Raw genomic sequence first — 23,107 nt, 5'->3', positions numbered from 1 at the left:
AATATTGTCTGGTTATTTGCTGGAATTTTTCACAGTCTCCACAAGGCTGTACTAGTCTACAAGAAATCTAGTATTTGCAAACTAATCCAATTAACAAAACGACATAGGGGGAAAAGAAACTCCAAAATAATCCTATGTGTGGTGAAAATCCATTTGTTTTATAAATTTCCACTCAACCCTTTTAGTCATCCAGAGTAGAGAGCCTCTTTGGAGAGTTTTACAATGCTTAGATGTATGTCTAATCTTAGATACAGAAGTACACTTTTGAGATTTCTATGACTAAATGAGTCTCCTTGTTGAATATACAGTAAACTTGTTTTATTATTATTATTATTGTGGACTATGCAAAATGGCACTTATGTCCCATGTGACTTTTATTCAACTACTTAATATTTGAAAGTCTGTTGACTGCCTTTCTTTGCATAAACAAAACAAAACAATGTTCAGCTTTGCAAAAGTCATAATGACTGAATGGGTCTGGAGCAACAATACAATTTATGGAGTTCTTGCAAGAATATTTTTTTCCTATTTATAAGTAAACATGGAACACCAGCATGACTAGCATGGGAATTCCTAAAGGATATTCCAAACAACCATGCAATCCACTTTCATTATTGAACACAATGTTGAATACCCAAACAGAACGTTTACAGAAAGCTTCACAAATGGAAAGATAAGAGAATTAAATAGATGGGATGTTACTAAATACTAATTATACTTATACTAAAAGGTATGGTAGGGAGATAGTTTGAGGAAGGATGGCTACTTGTCTGATAACTGGAGTAACTAACCCTCTTGTAAAAATCAGCTGTTTTCAATCTTAACAGCAAAGCCTGAGAAAGTTCACTTTTGGATTACTGATCACTGGACAACATGAGGGATCAATATAGAGGCTCTACTAGTAGAGATTAGGGTTTTTATATTACTTTGGTGGCATGATTCCAGGAAGTGTGTTGTGGGGGGGGGGGGGGAGAGATCAGGATTATTTCAGGGCAGTGGGCTCAGGAGATGGTCACAGCAGAAATAGAAAGTCTGTTGTCCTGATCAAAATCTCTTATTTTATTTTCCAGCACAAGCTCTCTGTGCTTTCCCCACAACCTTTGAAAAACCAAATGAAAGTAGAAAAATTAGAAACAATTACACATTTCTGCTTGAAATTAGACATTTCATTCATATATTTTAAAGTTTCTGGCCAATTTCAGTTTGTGCAATTGAAACTACACAAACAACTTTCTGTTCAAAATATCATCATGAAAAATGTAGAAGTGGTGCACTCTAATGGCATCTTTGTGCTTACTGTCAAAACACTGACAATTCTTCACCCCTGAGCTAGTCAAGCTACAGAGTCAAGCTTGTACAATTATGCAATGCCGATTTCTTTCCCTCTTTTCATTCTGGTTCAGTGAAAGATTGTTTAGATGAGGATGATTTACAAAGTTTGTAAATTGACCTACAGTGTTTGTTTGGTTAGATATCACAGTTAAATAACTGGCAAAATCGCCTATGAGTATTCATTGTCTTAAAAAACCTATGTAATTCATGGAGTTACAATAAGTCAAAAGGAAGCTTGGAGGCTAACATACATACACACAAATCAACATAGATTTTAAGATTAGGGCTATTGCATTAAAAGGCTGGCATAACATTTTACACTACCATCAAAAGCCTGGTATAACATTAAAAAAATTAACTGGTTAAGAAATTGTCCTGTATCAAGGGTATCTAGTTGGCTCTTTTTGAGACACAGTGCTATACTCAGATATATTGAAGTATCCAGTATAACCTTGTTTGTGTTTCCTATGTTTCTAGGATGATTTGCAGGTATTTTCATTATAACTATAATATCATATCTGTTGATTTAACATAATTTCAAGTGAACCACTGCAGGTTAGACATTTATCTTGGTAGCCTCCCTTCGTCTCCTCCAAAGAATCATGTCACTCCTAGTATAGACTATTCTGAAAAGCTGCCAGACTGGCCCCCGACAATGGTCCAGGAAATAAAGAGCATAATTAAAAGACTAAATAACAACAAAGCTCCTGGAGAAGACTTCTTACCACCAGAATTATTTAAATCCAACCCTGACTAGTGGGCTCCCCTGATAGCAGGTCTATGTGATAAAATAAATAAATAACACTGCCAATATACCTACAGGTTGGAAACTCGCAATAATCATCCCTATTTACAAAAAAGGGTGCACAAAAGATCCAAAAAATTACAGACCTATTAGTCTCATTGATATAGTGGCCAAAGTTTATTCAAAAGTACTTCTCTCCAAATTAGAACTATGGGAATATGAAAACAAAATCTTAACAGAAGAACAAGCCGGCTTCAGATCAGGAAGATCCACCATGGACAACTGTTTTGTATTAAATAACCTAATTAGCAAACGTCTAAAAAGAAAGAGCGGGTTATATGTTGCTTTAATTGATTTAAAAGCAGCTTTTGACAGCATCAATAGAGAAATCCTCTGGCAAAAATTAACAGCCCATGGAATAGATCGCAGATTACTACTCCTGATCAAATGTCTGTACTCCAACAACCATGTTCAGGTTAGAATGGGAATCAGTGGAGCCCTTAAAAAGAGAATAGATTCCTGCAAAGGTGTAAGACAAGGCTGCCTATTGGCCCCTTTACTTTTCAACATTTATATCAATGACCTGCCAGATTCCCTCAGCAGCTCGGATGTTCACATGCCAAAAATTGGTTACAGATATGTAAATACTCTTTTATACGCAGATGACATGATTTTGATGTCAAATACACAAATAGGATTAGGAAGAGTACTGAGCAAACTTAACACCTACGCCCACAAAAACAAGCTGACAATAATAAAATCAAAGTAAAAAATAATGGTTTTCGGAAATCGCCCTTCTAGACACAAATGGGTTATTGATGTAGAGAGAACAGGTTAGATCTTTTACATATCTAGGCTTGGTATACTCAGAGACAGGCTCATGGCTTGCACACTTTCAATCTTGTGCAATCAAAACTTGTGCACGTTCTAACACACTGTCAAGATTGTTATCCCATAAATATCCTGGATCTTTATCCCCGATAATCAAAGTTTACAAAGCAAAAATTTGTCCCCATGATACTATATGGAGCTGACATCTGGGGCCTAAGCAAACTACCAATATTGGACAAGCACAATTAAAATTCCTAAGACAGATACTTGGTGTTGACATCAAGACCACTGCTGCTGCAATCAGAGCAGAGCTAGACATATATTCTATCAAAGGACTTGCTAAAATCAGGGCCTTTAATTACTGGTCTAAAATAAGAAACCTCTAAAACCTCTTCCTGGTCAGAACAATTAACAAGATTCCTCTGCACCTACAGATTACAAATTGCCTCCTTAGGCCAGAATAGGGATGCTGAAAAAAGGACAGTAACTCAAAGGATCCTAGATATTGAAGCCCAGAAAGATATAGCCACCCTGTCAAACACAGGATCCTTGAAGTGGTTAGGGCGCTTTAAACATAATTTCCAGAAGGCGCCGTACCTAAAAGCTGACATGCCAAGACACCTAAGAACCGCTTTTACCAGGGCAAGATTTGAACAAATTGAATCCATGGAGAGACACGGCAGATTCAATCATATTCCATATGAAGAAAGACTATGTATCTGTGGTGCCACTGAAGTCAACAATCTGAATCACACTTTACATCACTGGAATCTATATGAAAAAGAAAGGAAACAATACTTATGGCCTTTTATTTGCAATAAAACAAGTTGGGATACAGCAGCCAATACTTCATTTTTGTTGGCTAGTAATAACCCCATTCTGACAACAAAAGTTGCCCTTTATTTGTTTAAAGCTGCTAAAAGGAGATCAGAGTTCATAGATCAGATTGGGGTGCAGAGTAGGGGAGACGAGGATAGTTGATACATATATCTATGGCTACCTGTTTATTTGTATTTTATTTTATGAGGACTATGTGTATGTTGTATGTTGTATGTTATGTCTTCACTGTTTGTTTTGGATAAGGCCAATTGGCTAATCAATAAAAATTGTTGTTGTTGTTGTTGTTGTTGTTGGTAGCCAAAAAAAGAGAGAAATATGCATAAACTGTGTTGCTTGGATTTTCTTCTTTTTTAAGTCACTTTGTCTTTGACGGGACATTAGTAAAGGTAAGGTATAAAAGGGATATATTATTGAATGAAAAATATGTCCTTTAATGTATATAGGAAACAAAAACTCTTTTTTGTTAAACACCACAGGGAGACACATTTCAATTTATACAGCCAAGCAAATTCTGGCTGTTCATTCAAAATTGTACATTTTCGAAGGATGATTTGGAAGGAGAGCTGTGCTTTTGGAACTTGCCTGAGGCTGCTGTCATATAAAACTAGGCTGAAATTCATCTCTAATTAGAGCACATTGGATAGCTTCTTAGCTTGGTTATTGTGGATTTTATTTTCTTTGGAATCCAGAATATACCAGACATCCAGGGATAACTATAAATGTTATTTAATGCAAATCTCAGAATAAAGACAGTATTCTCTCCCTCACACATACCTTTGGGAAATATTCTTACCTTCCAGGTGATAAAGTACCAGAAGCACGAGGAAGATCTGGCTATGCCAAGGCAATTCTCACCTTAGCTCAATGGGAAAATAATCCACAAAACCCAAGGAGGTATTATGTAAAAAGTAAGCTTGAGGCCAGTGGGAAGATAAACAAAGTATAAAACCAAACAATCATAAACATGTTAGAAGAAAACTGTGTTTTCAAGATATATGCACAAATGACCCAACATTTCATATGAGGAAGCAAATGATCACAATTCTTTGATCATTCTAATCCAGATTACTAATTCGAATCCAAATTACCTCATATACTCAAGTATGAATCTAGAAATCAGCCCTCAACTCTGGGTTGACTTATCTCAGGGTCAATGTAGTTACTATATATTAATTCCTATACAAAAGGAACTACCCCTTTCTCTGTGTAAAGTAGCAAAAGTCAAGAGTTTAGTCCATCCTGAGAGAATCTAGAAGAAGTACACCTAGGTTTTGTAGGCTTGTTCTTAAGTTTAATGTGTTTGGAGAATATATATATATATATATATATATATATATATATATATATATATATATTAGTTGCTTTCAAAAGCATAAGGAAGGATTTTGCTACCTGTGCTCCTCTTCAGAAGATTTCACCTTACTTTCTGTCCCTGTGAGAATTGGATTTTGAAAAATTTGGCTTGTCATGGAAACAAGAATTAGGGATAACACTTCAGTTACGACACCTTTTCTCCTAAGGGTAGATTTCTCTTGCTTCCTGTTGCTTCACCCCTGTTCTTAACTATGAGTCTTTTGTAAGTCGGATGTTTGTAACTCAGGAACTCCCTGTACACCTTCCGGTGTAGTGCCACTTCTGGCCTTTTTGAATGCCTGAGCAGGGAAGTGACGTTAGTGGCCAGAGATGGCTGGTTCCCTGAGAAGGCATCAGTTCTTTCTTCCCTCCACAGAAGGATCCTCAACTTATCCATGTGTCATACAAAAATTCATAATTTTCACCCCAAACCTGTCTGCAACTAAGACATGAGGTCAACTTATATATGAATATATGCTGTAAGTCAACACTTCCTTTGCAATTAGAAAAAAGTGTAATTTTTAAATTGGTTCAAACATATTTGTTCAAACATATTTTCACAAACATAAGGGCAGAAAGCACATTGCTTACTATATTTAACTTTTGGTGTCACATTCTGGTCTTTCACAGGACATGAGGAAAACACTTTCTTTTCATAAGCAACTGTGGGAAAATGATATTTTTTACTCCTGAAATACTGTTGATTAGATATTCCTAACCATCCTAAATTGTTCGGAAAAAACACATGCCTCTTGCAGGACTTGGTGGGTGTTTACATGTAGTATCAGGATAGCAGGGTGGGTGGCAAACAGTTCCCCTGTCAACTTTGGTAGTGGGATACATCTGATGATCCCTGCAATTTTACTTACAGCTGAGATCCAAATTTAATGTTACTGAGGGAAGACTCACCGAAAACCACGGAACAGGTAAATTGTGAGTACCTTAAACATATTTTTAAGGCCAATCAGAATTTCCTCCAAATATTTAAGATGTGAAATATGTGGCCCTCTAGAAGTTTTTGGACTATCAATGGTGATACATGATGGGAAATAAAGCCAGGCCACATTTAGAGGGCCACAGAGTGTCCTTCTTTGAACTAGTTTACCACTTTGTCCTGTATAAAATCAGCCAACCGTCCACATTTGCTCAAATATGCTTGGATTTGGGGAGTCATTAAAAGGAGATGGATATATTTTCAGCCTAAGCACACCACATTTCCTACCCACTTTGCAGAATGATAGCACAATTGGCACCAAATTAACTGTCATAGCTCCCTCCTATGGATTCTAGAGGTTTGTGGTTTGTTGTGACACCAGAGTCCTCAGTCAGAGAGAAATAAATACCACAAAAAACTACAAATATCAGATTTTCAAAGCATTGAGCCAAAACATTGAGCATTAACATAGTGTTAAATGGCTACGATTCTGCCATGTGGGTACAGAAGCACAACTGAGCACAACCGAGCATGCAGTAATTTTTGTATACATAAAAGTTTGATTCATACCCATTCACAGAACTTTTGCTTTTCCATTCCCTCCCTCCTTGTTTTATGTCAAGAGCAGTGAACAAGTCTCGCTTATAAAAGGATTTTCTTTATTTTTTCATAATTTAGCTGAACCAACACAAAACTGAATACTGTAAAGCAACAAAAATGTTGAAACATTTTAATTTTTTTTCAGTATTTACTAAATAAGGCTACTACACTCCCTTCAAAAAAATTTAAATAAAACTGTAACAAAAGAGAAAGTGAGTGGAGTGAGGGATCTGGCTTTCCAATTCTTATAATACAGTTGAAGTATCTACCATCATTTATTGCATGACACCTTAAGTCGGACATTGGTCATTTATACTGCTGGCAGTTCATAATACTTTTCATGTGGCTGGGCTTTAATTGCTACTTGGACACTGATCAAAACCCTTGTGATGAAATAAGACCTTCTACGCAAATGTTTTATTCATAGACACTGTCACCCATAATTAATGGTTTCCTCAACCTGTGCATTAAAATAATCTAGAAAATTGGGATAGGTCTTAAATAAATGAACTTCCTTTTCATACCTCTCATCTATGGTTGCTTGAACAATCTCTATATATTTTTTCTTTAGTAGCACAGAACTAGCATAATACTAAAAGTTAATTGGAGTATTTAGGTAGTATACTACAGTGGATATTAGGGAAAAGTTTAATATTGGCAAATACTTTTTGGGAGGGAAGAGAAAAGCCCAGTTGTTGTTCTCATAGCACTGTCAGCCAGACTTGTAGATGGGAGCGGATACCACTCTGGAGGTTCCTGATCTTTTTTGTTGTTTCTTATATAGAACTCATCTTTAACTTTCACTATCCTATCATATTGAACAAAAGGGCTTTCTAATGTATGAGAGCTTTTTAAAAAAATCATAAAGCCACCTACATCTTGATCAAGGAGTAAGCTTACCTTTATACCAAATTCAAAATGAGGGAAAAAGAGAGGAAGAACAGAACTTAATATGGAAAGTAAACCATTAAGATATTGTACATTGTTTTACTGGTATATAAAAATCTACCGCCCCTCAAAGAAAAATGAAAAAGACAAAAGTTGGAGAAAGAGAGGGAGAGAGAGAAAGCCTTCCAACAGTGCAATGGTTGAATGCATTTATGTAATATAAACAACATTATTCTTTGCTTTTTCTACAGAGTCCTCTCTGGTCATGCTTTACATCCAGAATGTCCCAATGGAAGAAAGCAAACTACACCAGTCACTTCAGAGACAACTGAAGTAATAAAAACAACAACTCAACTCTGAGCCCATTTGTGTCATGACTGTCAGAGTTACCACGTTAATTGTTAAATAGGATTTTCTACAAATATACAACATATAAAAACTGTTAAATATATAACTTTAGGCTTTTCAAAATACATTTAATGATCTCTTTCAAACAAGTGTTACTTTCCCCCCCTTGGATTTGCTTTCTGGTGCTAAATGGTGGATCAGATGAGACATAGGCCACAGATGACCAAACATGCTCTTTGCAAATACTGTATTATCCAACTTTTAACAATAAAAATAAAATAATGGAACCATAGAAGAGGCATGTTGAACTGGTTAAACTCAAAATGATTTTTTAGTACGAGAAGTCAATCTAAGCACAGAGGAGTAAAGGTGGTATGTAGACAGTTTGTGTTGTTTTCAATCAAAGTTCTGTTTTCTTGCTGAAGGGTGGTCATTTTCTCTCCTTGTTCCCTTGTGTTCTCTAGTGTACTTTCCTCCAAGAGCAGTTCCAGCTTTTTCTGCAGTGTTCCATAAAGACATTGGCTGGAAAGTGATGTTGCAGCACTGGGTGAGCGGAATTCGTGCATGGTGGTCCCCATACTGCTGAATTCAAATAACTTTGTTAACAGTAACATTGTGTCCACTTTAAAATAAATTTTGCTCTTTGGTCTATTGTATATACTGAAACATAAGAAAATAAAAGCAATTCAGGCAGTCTAGGGCATGAGAAGAAATTGTCCTCTGCACCTCAGTGTCCCCTCACAGACAAAACAGTCTTCTCTAAGGCTGATTGGGATGAGTTATCTCGAGTGAAGTAACTCTTCAGATTAAAACATCACCACAGATCAAGTTCAGCAGTGGCACACAACGCAGATGAGACGTTAACTGTGAATGTGTTTTATTGTTTTTGTATTGCTAATGCCCGAGCATTTCTCTAATAACTTGATTCCTTAGTCCAGTGCTCTTTAGTATGGTAGAACAGACTTTAGCTCATAACGTAGAAGTATGTTGTCTTTGATGAAACACAGAGAAAGGGACAGTTGAACGGATGACATATAATGGACGATGATCCACAGCAGTGAAACTTGACGAGGAAATGTAGCCCACACAGAGCCTAAAAACTCCTACAAGGCGTCTCTGTTGTTGCATTCGTCAGGAGACCTGTAAACCAATAAGAACAAACAAATCAACATTTAATTTCTACTTTTCCAAAGGACAGGTCAGAAAAGCTTTGACTATTTACTCATCTTACAACCATAATGCTTTCCAAATATTAGATAGTGCATTCAATGGCACTAAACATATATGTCTCTGCTTTTTGTGTTTCTTTGTTAAATAAAAATTATATACATTGGTCAGATAACATAAGACAATACTCTGTAATGCAGAAATATTTAGAGACAGTATAGTTTATTTCAAGGTGTACATCTGTTTATCTGCTTTTAAGTTGTCAGGTCAAGTTCTGATTATTCAGCAGACTAAATTAATAAATACTGCCCTCTGGTGATACGATCACTAAACAGGTATTTGTGATCAATATAACTGAACATTGATTTCACGGAATGAAATTAAAAACTTTCAGCAAAAATAATTACAGTAAACAAAAATCAAATAAGAAAAATGATGTTTTACTAAATAAGGGTCAAAATTGCAGAGTGGGAAAAAAAGATGCCTAGCAATTATGATGATAATAATAAAAATGACCATGTTAATAATAGTAATACACAAAGCAGCAACATACAGGCATGATATAGAAAATGTAGTAATAAATGATTTGGGGGCAAAATGTCAATGGAATATATATCCAGTTCATGGGATATATTTGGCAGAAGATGTGTCATACAAACATGAATTCCACATACAAAAGCTAGAATTCCTTTAACATTTTCCTGTTTCCTCAATCTGTAAAATATTTACTATTGGTACACTAAAAATTAAAAAAAACACCAAATACCGGGAAGCTAACTACAGAACAGGATTCATTCCACTCAGTTTAAATTAAGCATGGAATTTACATATTTGTTTTTCAAACAAATCCATCCATTTGAAAGATAAATAAAAACAGTTGCCTATAATAGTTTAACAACAGCTCTGAATATAGATGTTCTCATAAAGGCACAATGTTTCTTTGACAGAGTTCTGCTTTCAGCGTCTCACCTTTTCCAGGAAAACATACCCCAGAACTCTTGCAAACAGCCTTTTCTTTTCCGACTAGTGGTCAGACTCCAACCCACATGGCCTCAGATAGGCTGAAGGCAAAAAACCGGGTTGATTATTGTGATATTTCCCTCCTTTATGTATGTACATTTAGCAAACATTAATTGCATCAACCTCTCTGTAGCTCTATCTTCTTTGTCTTACTATTTTTGCCTATCTCTCACCATCATAATTAACTGCAGCTGACAATCAAATGATTGTTAGGTTTTACGGTAATACTGTGGGGTGCAAAGTTAGGTTATCTGGCTCTCACCTACAAGCTCAGTGTTTCCATGGAGAACAAACATTGACACTAACAGGTACATAAATTTGACATTAATATTGAAATATTATTTTTCTTTCTCCTCTTATGATTTATTGTGATAGCAAAGACAAATATTCATTCATCATTTTATGCATTTTTGTATATTTTGGAGAAAGGCTCTCAAAAAAGGTACGTAAGAAACTTTGTCTATAGATAAAAATAAAACTAACAAAATAACAACACTGAGGAAGAATAGTCTAGATCCTCAATTGATTTTGATTCTTTTAGAAAAGAATACAACACACACAGAGACACAGAAACATAATTGTCAGACATCTTATGGTACCAGTACCATTGGTCAGTGGATCATTTCTCTCTATAAGACATCTGATTTCTCTAGTTGTCATTTTATTGTTAGTACTAGGTCTGTGTCATGGAAGTGAACCAGATTCATATCATACTTTCTCTCCAAATAGGCTTAACAAGTAAAAACTCATAATTTTTCATAATTCAACCAAGTTTTTTTATCTATTACAAAAAAATCATGTATTTCCTACTCTGCTTACCTTGAAAAAAAGTTCAAGACCAGAGCTCTTATTCAGAAATTACTCAACAAATTTTGTGCCAGCATGAAAGTTTCCCTGAATTTTCTGTACTGTGTCAGAATTATTATTGTTTCCTTTACAGGAACATTTTAGGCTATCTTTCTCTCCTAAACAGGATTTCCCCTGTTACTGAAAACTTATTAGAAATTAACTATAAACAATTTGAAACATGTTGCAGAGAAAAAGATGTAAAATACTCAAAAGCAAATTCAATAGAAAAAAGATGTAAAATACTCCAAAAGCAAATTCAATAGAAAGACAAATGGAAGAAATACATGTAATTGATTGAGCTACTTTAAGTTCTTTCAGTGATAGTCTGAAAGAATGTGATGCTGTCACAGGGGGGAAAAAGTCTTGTATTCTCACTAACTGATTCTCAGAAAATAATTGTAACATAATGTCAGAGTTCATATAGGAAAGAGAACTCTTCTGGTAACCAGAAACCCTTGCAGATAAAAGCTAGCATTTTGAATGGGATGATGAAAAATGGGCAGAAAATTATACACACAAAAGTATATTAACCGTAAACTGTGACTTCCAAACATTCTTTAGAGACAATCACATGTAAAAAACCAAAAAACAAAGATGGGCCTAAAGCTAGCCTAAAGAAAAAGTAGAATACACACAGGGAACTGGGAAACACTGGCATTTGTGTGTTTTAACTGGAAGTCTGCTGTTACAAATGGTACTATAGATTTTGAAGAGGCACAAAAAGAGGGCAAAAGGGAGAAATGTGCTAAGAGGAAGGGGCATCAACCAAACCCTTGTTGTGACAGCCTTCCATCTGGTAATCTATATCCACATTGTGAAAGACCATGTGCATCCAAACTAGGTTTCACCAGTGATTTATGTACCTATTGCCAAGACTCTACCTTTGGAAGACAATCATACTTGGCCATGAGTGACTCCTTATAGAATATAGTCTTGATGAAGCCAAGGCTGTGACACTATTCTCTCTCTCAAAAAAGGGCATGACTGGTGTCCCAATAAAAGTTCAAAAAAGGCCTTCCTAGCCACATCAACCACGTGGTCACCCAGGAGCAAAGCTGAATCCAGAACCATGCAGGTATGAATATAATACTTCAGAGGGAGAGTATGTATATAATGTAATTCATATATAAATCTAGAATTTTTAGTCAAAAAGTAAAAACCACAAACCAGGGTTATCCATGGGTCAATGTAAATACTGTCCCTTAATTCTTTAAAAAAACAGAGCTTAGTCCATTCTGAGAAAGCCTAGAATAATTACTGATCCACTGTACTGTCTCAGCCATGGCATCACTTCTGGTCTTTCTGAATGCCTGGATGGGAAAATGGTGGCAGCTCGTTGGGGTTTCCCTTTAAAGCAATGATTAAAATGGGAATGATGGTTGTCAGGGCTTCTTTTGGATTTTTCTGAGCATAGAATACACTCTCATCTTTTCCCACTCTACTCAGAGAAGGGAATGGTTCCTTCCTTGCTAAGTGTGAATACTGAACCTTCTCTGCATAGAGTGGCAAAATGCCTTTTTAATGCCTGGGCAGGAAAATGGAAGGCCAGGGTCAGCTGGCCTCATGAGAAAGCACTGGCACTTTAGCCTCACTACAGAATGGCCCTCGACTTATGAACGGGCAATACCAAAATCCATAATTGTGGCCCAAAAAGCTGCCCTTGACTTATACATGTGGTCAATATATACATGAGTATATATGGTAACTATGTCTACAGCAGGGTTTATCTCCAACTGCAGATGTTGTGTGTGGATGCTTTATATAAAAATATTTACTAATTTTGATGCATTCACTACATTCCTTTAAAAAAAAGCCTCAAACTCACAATTATCCTTATATTAAATAACAAGGATAATCCACTGAGATAATATATTGGTAAGTGTCCCTGCAGCATTAAAGACCACAAATTCATGTTGCAGGATGTTTATGACAAAATAATGCATAGACAAAGTCAAGTTGATTCCTGGATTGAAATTTTTTAAAAAAATGACATATTGAACCATGGAAGTCAATGTAGCACAGATGTGTAATGTGCAATCACCAGAACCATTTCTGTGGGCTCCAGTGCCAGGTCCATCCTCATAATGAGCCAGGAGGCTTGGCCTGATTGGCCAACACTCTCACACATGCGAGGAGTGCACGAAGCCTGAGACTTCTTGGGAACAAGGAGGCCAAGCCTAAATGGTGGGCAGAGGGAATGGTCACCTTCACAATTACCTTGCCTGGTAAATTGGGCAGGGGATTGCCACAAAAAGATATTAGTCAATGACTAGTTGGCTCATTTTCATACACTACCAAATAACCTTTTGAGGAACTGTTGTTGGATCAAGACTGTTTTAAATATAAATTGTTGAGAAATACTGATCTAGTCAGCACTGATTTACTGGAAGTTTTGTAAGGAATCATAACTTCATGATCTCCTAGAACTATTCAGACGCCTTCAATAAAGATCTAAAAACCAGTGGATGGGTGAAGGAATCTAATAGCACCTTTAACACTGATTTATTTTTTAAAAAATCTCCATAGATAAAAGACATTGATGGAGTATAACAGTAATGCTATACATGTTTAAGCATTTGAATAGTGCTGGGGTGGGATAGAGAATGGTGCAAATTGTGACAATGGCAACATGACAGGGTGCCAGAACACATAACTGGGGCAAGATTGCTATATGCAAAGGAATGGAAGAATATGGAAATTCCAATACAGAAAGATTGGATAATGAAAACATTTGAATTGAATAAATGAAATGAATAAAAAATAAGAGAAAATTATTGGGCTGTTTTATGAAAAAAATGGGAACCATTGTCTTTGTGCAAGAAAGAGGTGAGAGTATATAAGCTGTGGTGTTAGAGAATTAGTTGTTTGGATCATAAAATAGAAATATAAAGTTGTACAAGTCAAGAAAGTAGGATATAGCATTATATGTACCACTGGGAGTAAATTAAGAAGTCAACTCTTATTTATTTTTTTCTGCAATGTATCTTGTGTGCCTTTTTACTTGAAATTTTAATAGTTCAGTTTAGTAGTCGGGGTAGTGTGAGATGGCACATATATTAAAAAGGTAAAGGTTGTCTCCTGACATTAAGTCCAGTCATGTCTGACTCGGCGTGTGGTGCTCATCTCCATTTCTAAGCCGAAGAGCCGGTGTTGTCCATAGACACCTCCAAGATCATGTGGCCAGCATGACTGCTTGGAGCGCCGTTACCTTCCTGCTGGAGTGGTACCTATTGATCTACTCACATTTGCATGTTTTCGAACTGCAAGGTTGGCAGAAGCTGGGTCTGACAGTGGAAGCTCATACCGCTCCCCGGAATCGAATCTGCGACCTTTTGGTCAACAAGCTCAGCAGCTCAGTGATATATTACATGTATTATATTCATTAATGTATGAAGCTTTTAGCTAATAAAATTACTATATTAATTTAAAAACGTTTCATGATTGGCAGTAGAGGTTTTAATGCTGACACTAATTATATGATAATAAAAAGTGAAATGGAAAGTCAAATGTTTGCTTCAGGAAAGGAAATAGTTTCTTCAGAGAATGCCACTGACATATCAATAGGGGTCAGGAACATGTTATTCAAATGCAGCGGCTATTACGGCTGACTATTCTGTTTTACAGGACTGCAATCCAGCAACATTCAGAAGGCCAGATGTTCTCAATCCCTGCACTTGAGAGTAAAATGTCAAAAGGACCTACACACAGTGATATATGATTGACGTGAAATTGATCTCCAGTTAAGGTTGGATATTGACAAGTATATTCAAATTGGTTTCTCCCAACCTAAAATGCCTAACCTTATAGCATTCATAATAAACATGGTGCTGCAGCATTTGTATTTGTGCAAAGTTTCTATTCTTTACTCATATGTTCTGTTCATATTCTAGATTCATTCTGTGAGCAGGAAAAATGTATCTGTGTGTGTTTGTGTAAAAGCCTTATTAAAAGCAAAGAATTAAGTTGTCTATGGGTGTCTTTAGATGCTTCTTGTAAATCTGAACTCTTTCTTTCTTTCTTTCTTTCTTTTCTCTTAATATTAAAATCTTGAAAAGTAATTTCTATGATGCACTGAATATTAGTTCTGAGATAATATTAACCTACAGAAGTGGCTTTTCATTAGGGAAAATTCTACTCATGGTGATTAAAAAAAATCAACATTGAGTTTCAAAAAGAATGAATTTGTTTTCAAAACCAGACACATATCCATTGGAGATCATGGCACCACAAGGGATATTACAGCTATTCCACAAACCTGTTAGAAACATTTTTATTAAAATCAGAGTATTTAATTGAAGCAATTTCCACAGGGTTGCTAGAACATGCGTAGGTGGCTTTAAAGTGCCTCTTTTACTAGGTATCTTATATTATAAAATGAGTCATTTCACAAGATATTTGTATATAGAGAACTCACATCAAAGGTGGGTAATATTCTCCTTAACTATATTCATATTTCAAAGCTGTTCAGTACATTCGGTATAGTTGAAGTTTGACTGCAAAATTAATAAAAGGCACAATTTCAGAGAATGGTCGAGAAGAACACAAGGACTCCCCTCCCCCCACACATTAGTATCTAGTTCTCACTGTCTTCTATCTCCCCAATTGCCTAAGAACTGCTTAACTCCAGGAGAGATGGCTGTATGCCTCTCTGTTCCTATCCTCTTTTGGGTTTATAGCTTGACAGATGTGTGGCAGTCAGGGGAAAATATTAGTGAAGCTGATAGGCATGGAATTTGGAGACAGATGAACTACAGCAGTGGAAAATAGGTTGGACCCTGTCAAATATCCAAAGTCACTGAGACATAATGCATTGGAATGTGATGTGTAACAAGACATATTTTGGAATTGGTGGGGGTAGGTGGGGTAGCTTAATCCAGACAAGACAGGGGTCCTCCTGGTCAGTCGTGGGGCCAACCGGGGTATTGGATGGCAACCTGTGCTCGATGGGGTTATATTCCCCCTGGGGGCGCAGGTCCATAACTTGGGGGTCCTCAAGCTCAACACTGTCACTTGATGCTCAGGTGTCGGCGGTGGCCGGGAGGGCATTTGAACAACTCAAACTCGTGCACCAGCTGCGACCATACCTCGTGAAGTCTGACTTGGTCAGCCTTGGTTAAATCCAGATTGGACTATTGCAATGCAGTCTACATGGGGCTGCCCTTGAAGACGGCCCGAAAGCGCCAACTAGTACAACGGGTGGCGGCCAGGCTCCTTACTGGAGCAAACTATAGGGAGTATACAATGCCCCTTTTAAAACAGATTCACTGGCTGCCAGTAAGTTGCCAATAAAAATTCAAGGTGCAAGCCCTAAACAGCCCTATAAAGCCCTAAACAGTTCGGGCCCCGCCTATCTTTGCGATCACATCTCCCTCTATGAACCGGTGCAGACTTTAAGATCTTCCGGGGAGGCCCTCCTTTTCTCCCACCACTGTCACAAGCACGGTTGGTGGGGATGAGAGAGAGGGCCTTCTCGGTGGTGGCTCCCCACCTCTGGAACGCACTTCCTAGAGAAATAAGATAGTCCCCATCCCTCCCTTCCTTTTGTAAGAGTCTGAAGACCTCGTGGTTTAAACAAACTTTTGAGAACGGCTAGTTCTAGCTTAGCCCCAGATACTGTTGTAATTGGCCATATCTTTTCCTACCAATTACCCAGGTTACTTTCTTCTATTAGGCCCTGGAAATGTACAGCCATAGACTCTACCTAATTTCCCAGGCCCTCTAAAATTGCACTAGCCCCGGCCCAGCCTTTGAAATTAACTTGAACAGGCAGGATTATTTTAAATATATATGTGCTATTGTGGTTTTTAATGCTTATATTGTCTTGTTAATGTTATGCTTATGCTGTTTTCCTTGTATGTATTGATTATGTTATTTGGAAACCGCTGTGACTCACCTCGGGGAGATAGAGCGGTATATAAATAAAGTGTTGTTGTTGTTGTTGTTGTTGTTGTTTAGCCTGCTAAACGCAATTGTGAATTAAATTGGGAGGGAGGAGTTTCACAGCACTTTTATTATTTAGTTACCTTTAGGTTCTATCAACATTTATTTTATAATTTATAGTCCATATCACAGTCAGTACCCCTGGGGGTCTTATTGAGGAATATCAGCAAAAAAACAAGCAAATTCAATCTCTCAAGGTAATAAAAATAACAGCATGATAGTATTATATTGAGCTATTCACACCTGTATATCTGTTTCAAAGATAACACGAACACCCCAGTTTAAGTAGTTTTAAATAACCTTGTTGAATGAATTCTGAATATATTACTATTTTGCTGTTAAACATCATAAACATTGTAAAAAAGCCTGGCATTTAATCCAATATTTACTTCCTAGCGGTAGTGTCAAATATGAATCAAGGGGGAATTGTTTACAGACAATTGTAAGAAAAAAATGTGAAAATCCATCATACCACAATTCTTTTATCCTACAGCTTCATCAGTAGGACAGATGCTCAATGGCCATAGGATGCTTGTAAGTGGTACATACTTTACCGAAAAAGTATTTGCCTTCCTGGAAAGACCATTCTCTTAATTGCAAAATCAAGTCACAGTTGCATTACTGTTGCATATAAAATACAGTGGGGAATAACACATGCTACCATTTCCAAAGTTTTTTTTCCTCAAAAAAGTTCATCCTGACATATTTTAAAACTCTAAAGGGTTAAGGGAAGGAGGAGGCACTGATATTGTCAAAAATGACATCAAATTAAATTAAGGCTCTAGTTGGAATTTTGTTCCTTGCGTGTTATAATGACAGATATCTCAATGACCTTCATTATTGGGTCATGAAACAGTTACACAAATAAAATCTAACAAACTGGAAAAGCAAATTAGCCTGAGGTGCAGAGAAAAACCAGAATACTGCAGTGGCGATGCCATTAGTCAAATGTAGTGCGAAGCACTATCTATTATTTATCATTGTGCTATTTCTGAATTGATAATGCAACTGATCAACAGGAATATTAAGCTTACACTTGTCCTCAAATTCAGAGCCATGATTAAAGAGAAGTTTTGTTTATTAGTACAGAGTTCATACCTATGTTTAGATTCGGTGAGTACATCTAGTAAAGCCCTGGCTCTACTTTGGAGCCAGAAATAGAATTACTGCTTTCCCTTCTATCACGCTTGGTCTCAAAGGTTCGCCAAAGAGATATCACACTTCTTTGTGATCATCTCAAGATGCAGAGCTTAGATATAATTAATCAAGTAAAATGGTAAATTATTAGCTTTTTATTAGCATTATTTTTATTGTGAATTTATCTAATTTCCTAAATTATTGAATCAATATTGAACTTAAAAATATACTTAAGTGAATTAGGTCATTAAAATTTGATTGGATGTTTCTCCCTTTGGAAGATTAAATAAAAAAAGGAAGGCATGATACCTTGGGAGACAAAGAATCGGAACTGCAGGAAATGCATCATATGAATCTCTTTTAAGGCATGTTAGAAAAAGAAAGAGCACCTTCTAGTGTAGAAAAGCAAAGCAAAAATGTAGTCTTGGAATAGAACATGGGTGAAATGGGGAGTGTCAGGAGGCCCTCCCATGGTTCTGTATCAAAGGTAATTGTTTTGAATATTTCTGGCTGATTAGGGATATATTGCATTTTTACCCCAGTAAATTCTCATCTCCAATCTAGCTATATAATAAAAGTGAAATGAAAATTGAGTGTGTTTGTGGGAAATTTCCGAAATGACTCCCACTTCCAGAGAGTCCTGTAGCTCCCACTGATGACGGATCTGGACCAAATATAGTACAAATATCCCACATGACCACCCTAAAATACTGGTGGGTTTTCATGGGGATGGATCTGGGATAATGGGGATCACAGTCCACCTACATCCAAAGATCATTGTGAACTCCACTGACTTGTTAGATGACTTATCATTTAGATAGATGAACCCACAGATTACTTATGCAACTTCTAGCTCCTGCATGTAATGCACGTCCCTCTTTCTCCAGATATTTGGCATCCAAGAATTTCATCATCTGTTGCTTGGACATATATATTTTTGTGGTCCTGATTTATCTGTGCAGAAAAAATGTTCTGTTTATGCTCAGGTTTTTATTTTTGATTTACAATTATTCATCTTTGCTTCATTAAGTTATCCTTATCATTATTTTCTTGTCTCTGCATTTGTTGTAGGACACTATGTTCTAACTGAAATACACTATTTTTATAATCCTCAAACAAATAAAGGATTTGTAATATACTGTTCACATTGGGAGGATGGAGGGAAGAATAGGTTAAGATGAGTGACAAAGTGAAAAAGTTGTAAGATGAGATCTTTTGTTCAGAGGCAGCTTTTCCCAACTTGGATCCCCATCATTCCCGGGCAATGATAACAATCATATTATTAACTTTGTAGTCCATGTGATAAAAAGAAAACAGGTTGGAGGTAGGCAACCTTAAAAGGACCACTTTCAAAGAAGTCAATAGCAAAATGTGTCCCTCTGAATCAACAACCTCTGCACCATACTGTGTAAATCTCATGGAATGTGCCATTCAACATTCTCAATCACAATTTAAATAATGCCAGATCAATTAATTAAACATTTTCAATTACGATGAATAATTTCTAATGTTTAACATCATCATATTAATTTTCAAACTGTGTGTTCCAAATTCTGTCAGACTCTATTACAACAGAGACAAATGCATTATTTGCCTCTCTCGCTTGGAGCTGAATGGGGATCTTTTCCTTGAATCCTAGACCTGTACTGGAAGCACTTCAAATACTTTTAAAGCTGGTAAGGCAGAAAAAGCTCCCTATAAAGTTGAAAGGACTGAAGCCTCACCCAGCTACTTATACTAGGCTTCAGAGATGTGTGTGGCATCAGAGAAACAACTCCTGTTCTTAGGGCATGAATTTTCTGAAAATTTTGGCAAAGTACAAAAAGCAGCAAAATATTTGGTTCCTTGTTCACAGTACTGCTCACAAAATAGGTATGATTTAAATGGAAGAAAGGTGGGAAACTATTTAAATTACAGTAAGATCCCCTTAACTGCAGAACCCATATCCAGTTTCACTTAGTCACATCCAAGGAAAAATGGTCCCACCAGAAATTTGCAACATCCTCTAGGCAGTTCTATGGCAGAAGTTACCCCCAGAATTTACCACAGAGATGAACTGGAACTCCTAATTTCTAGGGAGGATACTTCTCTAGAAATCTCTACACTCTCCAATGCTGAGACTGGAAGCCAACTAATTTAATGTGATTGAGTCATAGCTGTGGTTTCAGATAACTGCGGTCCCATCAGCAACGTATCCCCCATGGAAACATGGGTCTTATTGTATTTACGTTCTTAACAAACTGAAAGTCAAATCTTTTTCAAGGCTATGAACAAAGTGCAAGTCTATAATAAATTATACAAGCAGAAACTCCATAGGGAATCATACAAGCAGTGAATTAAATTAAAGGTCTACGGTCTGAAGAAATAATTGCAGTCCATATGACATGAGTAAAGGCAAGCCCATCTCTTTGCCCACATGACAATGCATGCCTGTTTTCCAAATAAATTCAGAAACACCCTGATTGCCCGGTACAGCAGTAAAAGCAGACCTGCTATTCCCACATTGTGAGAGAAATACACCTTGTGTTTTACCATGTCCATTAGATAGCAATTTATTTCTGAAAAATAGTTCTATTTTAGCTCTGTGTGCATACAATGCAGTGAAAAATCAATTGAATTAACAACAAAATACTAAATAAAAGACTAAAACAGCAGCATTTACAAGTTATTCAGGTTTGACGGTAATCAACCATAAGAACAAAACCAAGGTCCCAGCTTTCCTCCTTATCCTCTGATTAACTGGAAGGGTTTTTAGCAGCATTTGTACTAAGAGAAGTATAAAGAAAAATCTAGAGAAACATAGACTCTCTGTGTCAGTTTGTAGCTGTGTGTCTGTGAATATGGGGATTAGCAATTGTACTCTTGCTGTGCCTGTCTACAGAAGGCAAAATAAGCCATAAATGCCTTCAGAATCCCTTACTAAGTATGTATGTATGTAAAGCAAAACAGAGAGGAAGTGAGAAAGTGGATATGGTGCCTCATCAGTTACCCCTGAAACATTAAAGAATATACCTGTAAATGTGGCCACTAAAATGGAAATTGTAAGAAAAATGGAAGCTGATTAGTGATTACATTTCTACAAGTATCTTTGGATGTATTTGTAAGAAGCTTTTAAGTGTTGCCTGGAAGGTTCAATATGCTTTTGTTTACCTCTGCAAGTATTGCCTGACCTGCTTATTTCATTTCAACTGTCCATATTGTTAGTTTGAATGAAAGCTGCTGAAATATATTAAGCCACTCTTTCTTTTTTTCTTTATGAAAAAGTAATGCTCAGGATATATAACATGCTTACTTTTTTATACTGTGAAAGGTAAAGGTTTTCCCCTGACATTAAGTCCAGTCGTGCCCAACTCTGGGGGGTGGGGCTCACCTCCATTTCTAAGCCAAAGAGCTGTTGTTGTCTGCAGACATCTCCAAGGTCATGTGGCCGGCATGATTGCATGGAGTGCAATTACCTTTCTGCTGGAGTGGTACCTATTGATCTACTCACATTTGCATGTTTTCGAACTGGTAGGTTGGCAAAAGCTGGAGCTAACAGCGAGAGCTCACACTGCTCCCCAGATTTGAACCTTTCGATTAGCAAGTTCAGCAGCTCAGCGGTTTAACTCACTGCGCTACTAGGGGCTCCCATACAGTATGTTTGTAAATATTTAAAACCATTAAGATATGAAGAATACTGACAGTTTAATGTGTGTTTTAGTATGGGACTAGGATTTCAAGTGATCGGGATGAAATCCATATTCAGTGTTCATGTTTTTGAACTGGTAGGTTGGCAAAAGCTGGGGCTAACAGCACGAGCTCATGCTACTCCCCAATATCTGCCAAGTTACATTTTCTCAGCCAAAGAAGAAAACATTGGCAAACATCCTCTGAATATATCTTAGAAATTTTAGTATAGGGTTACCATAAGTTTCAGTCAACTTGAAGGCATGTGACAACAGGAACAACTCAAAAGAATACATAAAAATGCACTACATGAAAAAGATGTTGAGACTCAATTAATTTAGAACAGTTTACCAACATAAATAAGTTTCCATATGTGCCTGAATATAAGATTTTTCTAAGCATGTCAAATATCAAGACTATCTCATGAACTAAACACGTTAAACTGTGGCTCAAACCTCAAACATGTGTCATAGCACAAAGAGTTACTGTAACTCTCAACATTGGGATTTATTTTTCAATAACATTAAAAATGTTAGATAGCTATATGATTCTGATCCCTATGGAATGGTATACCATAAGGTCAAGTGATGGCTGTCAAATTAGACAACCTTGAGAGGAGAATCGAAAATTTAACTGGATACCAGACAGAATAGTGATATATTGTCTGTAGTGTTTGAGGCAGTATGCCTCTGAATACAAACTGCTGAGGACATTGCTGTATTCAGATCTTACTTGTGAGATTCCCATGGGCATGTAGTTGGCTGTTTTGGGAACAGAATGCCAGGCTCTTTTTAACTACAGTTGGAATAAATAAACATGGCTTTATCACTCTCAACATTCTTGCATTTAAACACTCATTCCAAAAGCGTTAACAGATAAATAGCTAGATAAATCCTCTTTTTTAAAATGTACTTTATTAAGGTATTTCTTAAGGCAATTTTTCTTTTTATATTAAAAAAAATACTGCTGAATCCTTGAAAAGTGAAATCCTACTCTGCTCCTGGGACTTTTGTTACAATCTGGCATTGCAATAAAATATGACATATAGAACTTTTTGGGCTGATTTTAAAAGGGGAGAAAATCAACAAATCCAGCATTTTGCTTGAGGTCCTTTTTTCCTGTGTTGGGAATAGCACTGCTATAGTTAACACTCAGTTCTTCAAAAAATAAGAAACTGTGCTCTAGAGATGGTGCAGGGAACAATTCTGTGCCATATATTTTAATAAATGCAGCTAATGCATGTGTAGGCATGTGTGCGTGTATGCATGCCTTCAAGTTACCTGTCAACATATAGTGACCTAATGACTTTGATAGGATTTTCTTAAATAAAGACTCTTCAGAGGTGGTTTTGCCAATTTCTGTAAAACATAGCTTACAGCACCTTGTATTCCTTGTCAGTCTTACCACTGAAGCACTAATCTGGACTGATTTCGCTTAGCTTCCAAGAAAAGATGTAC

The 23,107-nt window shown here is 36.7% G+C and overlaps 1 protein-coding gene across 9 annotated transcripts in view; it reads right to left on the bottom strand.

Moving 5' to 3' along the window:
• Positions 1–6,673: 6,673 nt before the first annotated feature.
• TAFA5 (TAFA chemokine like family member 5) overlaps positions 6,674–23,107 on the bottom strand; it is a 382,319-nt gene continuing 365,885 nt past the window's right edge. For 4 of the 9 annotated variants that reach the window (XM_067469031.1, XM_060777804.2, XM_060777808.2 and 1 more), the window contains 2 exons: positions 15,322–15,400; positions 6,674–9,011 (listed from right to left, as the gene is read on the bottom strand). In XM_067469031.1, the coding sequence (XP_067325132.1) occupies positions 15,355–15,400 (46 nt within the window). In that variant the 3' untranslated portion in view covers positions 6,674–9,011; positions 15,322–15,354. Of the gene's footprint in view, positions 9,012–10,007; positions 10,100–15,321; positions 15,401–23,107 lie in introns of those variants that run through there. The other 5 variants (XM_060777805.2, XM_060777807.2, XM_060777810.2 and 2 more) reach the window with 3 other exon arrangements.

This window comes from Anolis sagrei, chromosome 5 (genome assembly GCF_037176765.1).
Source record: "Anolis sagrei isolate rAnoSag1 chromosome 5, rAnoSag1.mat, whole genome shotgun sequence".
In the NCBI taxonomy this organism is placed as follows: domain Eukaryota; kingdom Metazoa; phylum Chordata; class Lepidosauria; order Squamata; family Dactyloidae; genus Anolis; species Anolis sagrei.
The sequence above is the reverse complement of the archived record's forward strand: the minus strand, read 5'-3'. Positions and strand labels throughout refer to the sequence as shown.